Here is an 11,196-nt window from a genome sequence, read left to right as displayed (position 1 = left end):
TCCAGGGTCTTCATGGAGACCAACCCAAGCAGCACTTTCAGGGTGCATGGCTGGGCAGGGAGCTGCTGCAGGCCAGGGCTGGGGCTGGGATTTTAGAGAGGTGACAGTGCAAACCTGGAGCCAGGGCAGAGCCATGATCTGCTGCCCGCACACCCCTGCAATGAGCACGGGGTCCATAGGTGGGGCACACAGGCAGTGAATCACGGCTCTGCCCCAGCTCTGGCTCATGCTCTCACCTCTGCAAGATCCTGGCCCCGGCCCTGGATGAAGCTCCCTTCCCATCTGTGCACCCTGGCAGCACCACTCAGCCTAGATTCCATGGAGGCACCTGGAGTACGGGGCTATTATGGCCCTGCCACTCCTGAGGTCTCCATGGAGATCAGCCAGAGTGGTGTGGGCAGGGGTTGCTGGGAAATGGAGTCTGGCCACTGGCCAGATCAGCCATTTTGCCCAACCCTGTGCCAAGTACGAACTATAAGAGGGAGCAGCTACAGCACAAGAGCGCACAGTTTTTTCACACCTAGGAAGGAGGGAATTTATGATGATTTACAGAAAAATCAAACACAGTAAAGATAATTAACTTAAGAAAAACATAAAATTGATTATAACAAAAAATTGCCGTCATATCTATAAGGCTTTTGGAGGGCTGGGGAATGGGGAGAACCATTAAATGGTACATTTAAGACTGAACTTGACAAGACCTTGCAAACAAAGCAATTCTGAACTCTTTTTGGATCACGGACTAAATGTTAGCTAACAGCCCTTAGTGCAAGTCTGAAGGACTCTGCAGTGTTCTCATTCTAATAATCATAAAATGTGTTGTTTTGGAGATTGTTGTCTCATAAAAAAATGCAGTGTGCACTGCATGTCTAATATCTACTTTTCCCATACAAGTAGCTGAAATAAAATGGAAGTCTGAAAAATATTCAAACGCTATATAAGGGATATAAGTAAATAATAAGAGGATTATTTTTAACCTAAGATTTCAAAACTACATGATAAATATCATGCACAGAGACATAAGCACACAGACCAATGAACACTTTCTCAACTAGATCTGGGCAGGAAATGATGACGTATAAGAGGTAAAATATTCCCATTTTGCATTGAGGATAAAACCAAGATTTTTCAAAACGTTTCACAAAGAAAATAACACAAAGATAGAGAAATCCTCTCCAACTCTAGATCAGCTGATAACCTGTTAGATAGGTCATTCATCTTGAATGTGGCAAACTGAGCTTCAGGTCTCTGATCTACACAAGGTAGAACAGGGACTTGAAGATGTGTCTTCCACATCCCAGATGAACCAAGCTATTTTGCTATTCTGGGGTAGGTCTCTCTCAATCTCCACTGACAGCTGATCCACTTTGTAAAAGTAACTAAATATTCATGAAAGCTGTGAACTGAACCTCAGCCAAAGCCAGCGGGCTAAATTGATCACTAACTTTTACTTTTTCTCCCAAGCCAAATGGACATATCTTCATAAAGGGGAAAATGTACCCTTAAGCCCACTACAAATCAGTAAAATTGTTGCTCACAAATCAGATGCATTTGAATGATGATTTGTTGAGTTATATCTGATGTTATAATAGTCCTATAATAGTTACCTCAGCTGCTGGTAGGTTACATCCTACTTTTAAGTTGCCTCACTTACATTTTTATTTTACATGAACTTGTCTACCATTACCATTTCATATTAATATGCCATATTAGAAATACCAGTTTAGGAAATGCTGTCTTGTATTTGCTGCAGAGTTACAGATATAGACCAAATACACCATCAGGAATGGCTTCTCCCTATACCAGAAGTACACTGAACATCAGTCACCCACAGCTGAGCATTCAACTCCAGGTAACTTTAGGCAAAAGGTTAACAAATACAAATGCAACAAAGCTACACTTTGAATGTAACCTATGCTGCTTAATGCCACTGCCAAAGCTAATGCCAATTTTACTGTAACCCTCCCCCCTCCAACTCTTCATTCCATATTTTGCCTGTCTCCCAAAATAAAAATAAAAGCTACATTTTTAGTACAGCCTTCTAAAAAGATGAGATTCCCTTAAGTATTCACAAGTAGATGACAAAATCACAAGAATTCAAATCCTGGGAAAAAGTAATTTAGGCTTCTATATTGAAACATTCATTAAAAAAAATAAATATTTCTCCTCAAGAATGGACACATGCAGATGCCTTAGAAATAATTAAGATGCACTTAATTTAGATCCACATTTTATACAGTAAAGCTTCCATAATTCTAAAAAAAATGTCAGGAACAATATTTTATTATCCTCAAAAATAATTTTCTTAACCTTGCTACAATCAATCTCCACTGTTATGTGCAATATTTTAGGCACTCCAACTTGCTGAAGCTAAAATAAAACAGTTGTATAATTAACAGATGCTCAGAACAGTCGTTACGGCAAAAAAACTAATCATAATGAAGTAAAAACCAAAAAAAAAACCCTTGTGCCAAAATAAAGGTAGTTATGGGAAAATTGTCATTTGGTAAACCACATTTATAAAGATGTGTAGAATAAAGCATACATTGCTGCAGTTGGCAGTCTCACTCTTTTACTGTAAAAAAAATGGCGTTCTTGTGATATTTATAAATATCTGCTTGTTCTTTGAAAAAACTTAAAGGCTGGGTCCACATCAGTAGGGCCATGCCCACAAACAGTGGTGGCACAAATTTGTGCTGCTACTTTGTGCTGCAGTGCACACCTTGCCCGTGTGCTTTGCAGCAGGACATATTGCCCCACTGCTCCACATGCTGCGGGGGCGGGGGCAACTGGTGCACAGGGTGCCCCGCAGAGGGTAGCCATCCCCTGTGCTGAGGCACCCTGAGCCCTGACCAGCTGGGAAGCAGCATGTGGAGATGGAGGAGCAGGCATTCCAGAGCTGCCTGCTGTCCCATCTCTGTATGGTGCAGAGGCCACATGCTAAGGCACACTTCACCCCCTGCCTGGCTGGGGCTCAATATGCCTCAAGATGCCCTGCTTCAATGTCTTCACATGCTTCAGTGCAGAGGCTTCAATGAGAAGCCCCCATGCTGAGGCACATGGAGTATCTGTGCTGAGGCACACTGTGCTCCAGCCAGCTGAAGAACAGCTGGCTGGGGCACAGTGTGCCTTGAGATGGGGAGCAAGCAGGCAGCCTTGGGAAACCTCAGTAGCAAATTTTGCCCCGGCACTGCAAATCAGCAGCCCTGGACACTGATTAACGTGCAACTCGTGCAGTTTGCAGTGTCACAAACCACACATGTCTGCATGTCTGGATCCAACCAAAATAGCTACATATTTATAGGTAAATCTATTCAATGCTGGAAACTTTCAGCATGAAGCTATCATTAATGGCATTATACACACACACACCTCCTAACAGTTGTAACTAGGCGCACTGTTCCACCTTATCCCTGAGATGGAAGGGAACCAAAGTGTCTGCTGTTTTCCTCAGAAACAAAAAGTGGCCAATTGGTGAAAGATGACAATAAGCTGAACTACTGAGTCAGAGTTATTAGTGGAAAGTAGTATCTTCCCTGAAGGAGTTGCCCCAAGAGTACCGCATGTCTAATAGGTTATTTCCATGTGTGAAGATAGAAAACAAGGGCTATTTCCAAGTAAGAATCTTACCAATCTTACCATGGTTGCATTGATTTGATACACAAAAACCAAATTCAAGAGCCAACCAACAGCCATAACAATAGAGTACTGTGCCCAACATAAAAAGAGAAAGCTGAACACACAAAACAGACTTCAAATGGTACTAAAGTCTGCAAACAAATAATTAAAATAATTAATATTTACAGTACAATTTTGTTAGTTTGAAATACAGGGGATCAAATAAATAAGGACTTTGCAATAAACAGGTTCAAAATACATGTACCAATAGTAATTTGCATGAATTCCCGTGGCAGGGAGGACCCCAGGCTTATCAAGAACTGCCTGCAGCTTGGAAAGACTGCAGTTTGGCACAATCAGGGGTTGGACTGGGAGTGCCCAGGGGGCCAGAAGCATGTGGAGTGGCCAGGGCTCAGCCTGGAAAAACTGCAGTTTGGCACAGGAGTAAATGGAGGGAACAGCAGCCCCAACTACATGCACTATTAGGGGTAGGATCAGGGGTTGGTGGGATCGGGGGTGGTTTCTCAGAACTGGGGATGCAAGGTCACCAGGGCTTTAGGGAGATTGTGGGGTGGTGGGTAGGGGTGGGACTGTTCCACGCTTAAGATTGATTTAAGCAAAAAAAAAAAAAAGGCCCTGAAATCATTCCTGCTGGTCTACATTAGGAACTCCTTGTTGTAAGATCTGCTAAAATGGCTCCCTATGTTGCAAATCAATGAGGCTTTCCTGGTCTAGGGAACCAAAAAAAGCTTTGAATTTCACAGTAGACATATTTTGAATCATCTATATTGCAATGCATACAAAAACCTATTCTTTCAGCAGGGGAGTGACAATAGCTTTGGGGTAGCCAACACTAAACTCTCTGATATCAAGCTAACATGGTTTTCCTGTAGTGCTTTCAAACTACTTCCCACACATTGCATGTAGTGCTACAAAACATTCTGCTTGCTACAAAGAAACTCCTATTTGAAACAGGAATTGTTTTTGTGGTCAATCTGCTGTTTTTGTAGTGCCATAAACAGCCTGAACATATGGACACTTAGTTTTAGTAGAGCTATTAGGGTGTATTTAGTGCTACAAAAGTAACATGTGCACATAGCCTTGGTTCCACCTTGCTCACTAATTACGGTCCATGAAGTTTGAATAAATGAATCCTTGTTTCCCTACCAGGTCTATTTAGTGTTGATGAAAGGTACTTAGCCAAAAAACTACTGTCGATTCAGCAGTGACAGTGAAAGGGTTAAAGCTATAATTGCTGCTAAAGCCTGGGGGAAGAGAAGGAAGAGAAGCAGCAGCCAATATATAGCTTCTCCATTCTTGTATTTTAGGCAGAAAAATCAGCTTCCCCACATAAGTTGCATGCCCTAATTTTGGAGGACTAATTTTGGGTGGAAAGGGGCATATTGTATGAGAGTAAATAAACTGTGTTTTTCTGAACTACCTTCTAAAACAATTTATTTTGGAGGAAATCTATCCAGCACATGCCATCATTACTGCTTCTATTGGCTCCCATAGGCGCAGAGAGAAAGGACCAACTGTGCACCAGTAACTGGACTAAGAATTTATTTCACAAAGAACAGCAGACAGCTATAAGAGGATAATTCCTTTGGGTTACTACTGACCAGAGTCCAACCCCAAACAGGAATAGGGATGAGAAAGATAAATAATATAATCATACAAACCACTAATTGTATACAAGTTCAAGTGCTGCTTGCACATCTTTCTATTTGAATCTAACAGCTAAAATGTTATTTAAAATAGACTTCTTTGAAATGGAAGACTCACCTGAAGATTGGAAATATAAAAAGAAAAGCAATGGTCATTTGGTCAGGGGAAAAAAAAAATCACTTTTTAGAGCTGCATAATATAAAAAATCTAAATGCAGATTTTATAAGGATTTTTTTAAAGAAGAAATAGATTTAATTTAATTTGTGGTAGTAAAAAGATGTTCTACTAGGTGTAAAAACTACCACCACTTAGCAATCTGATGTACAGTGAAAAATGAAGCATTTAGCTACTGGGAAAGGAACCCCAAAATATTTCAGAACCTAGGCATATCAATTCTCACTTTGCTTCGCACTTGTACACTTATACTACATATTTTATTCTACTTATAGGCTTTAACATTTCACTGATACATAGGAATGGAAAATTTCAATTGTTAGCGGAGTATGAGCTCATAATACTAGTTCCATTTTTGCCAAGATTGCGCGCACACTTGCATGTATGTGTGTGTGTGTGTGTGTGTGTGTGTGTGTGTGTGTGCACGCGCACACGCGTCCATCTGTCCGATACACAAGTGCATTTCCAACGAGGCTGAGAAAAAGGTATTTTTTCTGTATCAATTTAATAGTAATGACAAATCTTCTTTTGTAAAAGCTTTAAATAGTTCACTTTTCAGAAACGAAGTCAGCATTCCGATAGGGAAATACTAATGTCATTGTACAAAGAATTAATGAGACCTTATTTGGAATACTGTGTCCAACGGTAGTTACCCATAATAAAGAAAGATGCATTCAAACCAGAACAGGTGCAGGAAATTGTACAAGGATGATCAGGAGAATGGAGAGTCTGTCTAAAAATACATGACTGAAAAGGAAGAGAGGGATGAGAAGCAACGACAAGTCTCTAGGAGCAGAAGGGAAGGGTTCAGGATATAGAGGTTGTCTTATTTTCAAGCTCAGTGAAAACATGAATACTGGAGATGAATGCCTAGCTGTGCAAATGGTGCTGTGACCATTGGACAGAGTTCTGAGAAGAAAAAATGGTGGGAAGAAAGGAAGAATAGAATCCTAGGACATCAATTTGCCAGTCAAGCAAGGAGGGCTTTAAACTAGATTTGATGGGAGCAGTGACAAAAAGCCTGTAGGTATGTTAAAGGACAAAATTACCTAGTCATACAGCTGACTGTATATGGGGGGAGGGGAGACAGGGGCACGAGGAAGGAAAAACTACAATTAGGAACATTAAAGAGATAACAGAAAGATGAATGGACAACCTGTTGGACTTCTGAGATGCACAAAAACAAATGCCAGAAGTATAGGCAAAAATTGAAGTATTTGGATGCAACCAAAAATATGACTTTATTGGTATCACCAAAAAAATGGTGGGTTAGATCACAGGACTGCAATATTGTTAAAGTAGATTATGGCTTGTTTAGGAAGGACAGGCAGGAGGAAAAAGTGAAAAGGTATACTGTATAGCAAAAAGATTCGTGCTTCCTCTGAAGTTCAGAGACAACAGGCAAGCTTATTGAATGTCTCAGTGAAAAGAACAGGGAAGATGTCATTTTGTAGTCTACCATACACAACTTAAATCAAAAGTAGGGAATTCATGAGACCTCTTGAACAACTCACAGAAGAATGCAAAGGACAGGACCTTCAGTCATAAAGCCTAAGGTACAAAATGACATTCAACTAACCAGGAACATAACAGAAACAAGAAAAGGTTCTATAAATATATTATAATTTGAGATGGAGACACTGGCAAGTATAGGTCCCTTATTTAAAACAGGACACAAGAGAAAGTAAGACCTAATGGAAAAAACAAAATACTAAGGCCTTTCTTTGAATGCTTTAACTCTGATATAAAATACTCAATAAAATCAATGTTAATAAAGAGGTAGGAGTTCAGGCAGAACAGGTTAAAGAATATTTACATGAGATTAATACTCCTGCTGACTAAGTATATTTAGTATTTAAGATACTACCTAAAGTTACCTCTGAACTCTTGGCAATTATATTCAAGAACTTATGAAAAACTGGGGAGGTCCTATGGGACTGGAGATGGGCAAACATTGAATCTGTTTTTAAGAGAGCAAGAAGAAAAAATTGAACCAAAGGAATTATAGACCAGTCAACCTAACTTTGATAGATGGAAAGCTCCTGGATGAAATTATGAAACAAAACAGCTTTGAAAACCCTATGGGGTAATCAGCTGACAAGGAACAACCAACAGGATCTCAAGAATAAATCTTGTCAAACCAAGCTTCTTTGGTAGGATAAGTGACCTAGTGGATGAAAGGGAAACAGCAGATGCAGTAAAACTTTTAAATAGTTTTCTATTCAAACTTGGGAAACAATCTAAATGAAATCATCATAAGATGTAGATGATTAGCTGAATGACACACTCAAAGAGAAGTCATCAATGGATCAATGTTAAAATGGAAGAGCATTTTAAATGAGAACGCCCAGTGATCAATCCTGAGTCAACTTTTAAGAAATATTTATGTTAATAACTTAGATGATAGAATAAAAATTACAAAATGTGTATGACATATGATCATTATGGAAGACAAGATCATTTTGAATTTTGATCCTTATATGGAGATATGATCTGGTACCAATTAAACGAATTCACTAAAGACAAGTATGAGATTATTCTTAGAACAGAATAATCAAATGTGCAAATTTCATATACTCTTACAGAATGAAGCAGTATAGCAGAAAAGAATCTGGGGGCCACAGACTGAATAGAAGTAAAAGGCAATTTTTGTATGATACAATAAATAAAAAAAAATAAAATGCAGGCCCCATTCTAGGACATATTAATAGGAGTAATGTATGCAAGCCTGTGGTGGCTATTACAGCATTGAGCTTTTGGCATATGTTTTCTTTGGGACAATTTGTGAAATATTCATATAATATGGGTTTATTAAACTGAAAAAAATGGATTTCCTACAAGCTGAAAGTTAAGAGAAGACATTTACATCTACTTTCTCTTACATAGATGCCATGATGAAACTTTAAAGAAAACAAAACCAATATCTGTGTCAATTTAGACAGGTACAAATTAAAAGGCTAAACTTTTAAATGGGTGCCTAAGATTTCACCACATCATGAGCAACAACATTTGAAGCACTAGGTGTAAAACAGAGTGGAAGTGAAGGTCAGTTAGTACAGCAATAAATATACACATCAGACTCTCAGTTCTAAAGTTTAAGAAACAAACAGCATAGTATAATGTTACTCATGATAAGCAAAAAGACTTGTATTTAAAGGCATATGAAGTAATAGCTGGAGTAGTGTACTGGCTTCTGGCTGCTTTACCACCCCATCCAGAAAGAGCACAGACCATCTGCATATGCTTCCTCAGCCTGATGAAGGGCGTTTGTGCCTAAAGCTTGCTAAGAAGAATTTTTCCAACTACAGTATAAGAATTGATCTAATAAAAGATATCAGTTTTACCCAAAGAACCTTGTCCACCTATGTCCTTAGACCAACACAGCTACACACCTGTGAAGTAATGGTACATTCAATTCTATATAGTGTTTTGTAGGTGAGTCTTGTATACATTTTTACTCCAGTGCATTAGGATACAATAGACTGCTACAAATGGACAGACTACTGAAACCGTTTTGATCTATCTTGAAACGATTAATTTAGGAAGAAACTGTTCTGATTAAGAGAACTACTCTGTGGTGTTTCTGAGAAATCTTTCCTTCAGGCAAAACACCTGGATAAAGGAATCAGAGGCATATGAATAACATCTTGGAATGGTTAAAAATTGATGTGAACAGGAGGAATTCTAGTTTTCATGAACATGAAAGACAGAATATACAGTACCTGTGAGGAGGATACTGAGCAAAAGCAAATAAAATGTCAGGGCTGGAAGAACAGAAAGCAGCAAGAATGACTGAGGTAGATGCACCTTTCAGGTTTGGAGAACTGTAAGCTTTCTTGCTCTATTCGGATGCCTTGAATGTCTCAAAGATGGAGAAATTTTATAGTTGAAAGTTCTGGGGGTTCAAGTTTTTTCCTTCATTGTAATTCAGACTAAAAGCAAATTCTTATAAACCTAAACTCTTGATCCATGTAGCTTTTCCATCACACAGCACAAAAGTATCGGGACACTACATTCATAAATAGATTTATCCTAAAAGAAGCTCCATAATTGCAAAGTAGCATTAGCTCCACTTTGCTAAAGTTAATTGCCAATGGTAGGTAACACAAAAGCCTCTGGCACAGCAGGAACTGAATCCAGATCTCCTAGGTTCCCTTCTCAAAGTCTTAATCAGGACCATTTGATCTACAGGAATGACCCAAAACAGACTCTTAAGGAGGAAGAGGCAACTAACATAAGATTCTTGAAGACGTAAGACAGAATAATTCTTTCTTAATTATAGAAAAAAAAGACATGAACTGCATCTACATTTAAGATCTTGGGAATTAAGGAGGTACCACAGGGAAATTTGCTATGATTTTTATATTCACATATGTGAAAATCTCAGTGAGAAAAAGGAATACCTACATTCAGAGGTGTTTGGCATTATATACTTAAAAAGAATAAGATGGGGTAAAAGGAAAGACAGGTACTAATACGCCTGTATAATCAGGCAGTTACATAAATGGGCTCCCCAGTCTCTTTTTCATTCTAAAATTTCTCACTTTAAACATTTAATTAAATACTTATTTTCCAAAATGCAAGGCTAATTTAAGAACTAAATTTTAGTGCTTTCCCCATTCCATATGTAACTGGTTACAATTCATTTTAATTAGCACAAAGCTTGTTTTGTTTTGTTCGGTATTTTAACATATGTAAGAGATGAAACAAAACTTACCAATAAATCTTAATTTGGCATCATTAGACCACCATAAAAGAATTTCAAAACTTCCTCTGATATTTCCCATTTTTGTATTTTGCATTTTTACAGGGCCATCATTCTTATAAACAACAACTCTATTTATGTGGCTCATAAGGGGAAAGGTAGTTATGATCATAAAATAAAAAGTAGGTAAATTCCAAAACAATGTCTTTTATGTTTTTAGTTTAAACAAAATAAAACAGTGTATGGGACTTTAGTTTACTTCAGATTTTAAACTCTTACAGATAAAAGCAGGATGAATCCAATCTAAGCTTCTAGCAATGTTGCAACATGTCCCTCTATATTTTTTTTCTGGCTTCAGGTCATGATATACCTCAAATATTATAGTCAAAAGACTAATTGCTATGTCTGTTGCACATTTTACAAACCCAAGTGTTGTTCAGATACTGAACTGAAATATAGCTGTTGGCAAAACAAGAACATTTAACCAAGGCAAAACAAAAATCTATTTCCCTGGTTATCATTAATAAGTCACCAGATTGGAATTCTTAATGATCACCAGGAAAGCAGACTTGGATAAAGTTTGGGAATTCTCCGTATCTGCATTTTCCATGCTTCCATTCCTTCATTAATAAAAATGGACAGTTAACTCACCTCTCTTTTCTCTGTGAACTTCTTCTAGGAGTACTTCCTGCTTTTCTATTTGTTGAAAGAGAGACTGGCACTCAGCTTCCTTGCTCAGTGTTAAGTGCTTAACCTGCTCACGACTCTGCAGTAGGTGGCGTCGCAACTTCCTCTCCTTGCTTTCTCTTTCTTTTACCTCTTCGCATAGCCACTGAAGTTTTGTCTACACAAAACAAAATTTTGACATTAAAAAGAGAAGAACTCCAACACCATCAGGACTTAACTCTTTTACCAAGCAGAGATAACATCTTCAGAGCCAACTTACTGAGTAGCTATTCACACATAAATCACTTTTTATAAAAAGGCATACTACAACATATTAAAAGACCAAACGTTGGCTCCATGTGCAA

General features: G+C 38.3%; 1 protein-coding gene across 1 annotated transcript in view; it reads right to left on the bottom strand.

The window, feature by feature from the left end:
* Positions 1-9,869: 9,869 nt before the first annotated feature.
* CEP128 (centrosomal protein 128) overlaps positions 9,870-11,196 on the bottom strand; it is a 184,293-nt gene continuing 182,966 nt past the window's right edge. Inside the window, exons 18-19 of the mRNA XM_025196583.1 lie at positions 10,817-11,009; positions 9,870-9,892 (exon numbers count right to left, since the gene is read on the bottom strand). Coding sequence (XP_025052368.1) covers positions 9,870-9,892; positions 10,817-11,009 — 216 coding nt within the window. The remainder of the gene's footprint in view (positions 9,893-10,816; positions 11,010-11,196) is intronic.

Source organism: Alligator sinensis, unplaced genomic scaffold, assembly GCF_000455745.1.
Source record: "Alligator sinensis unplaced genomic scaffold, ASM45574v1 scaffold289_1, whole genome shotgun sequence".
Taxonomy (NCBI): Eukaryota; Metazoa; Chordata; order Crocodylia; family Alligatoridae; genus Alligator; species Alligator sinensis.
This window is presented reverse-complemented; position numbering and strand designations above follow the sequence as displayed.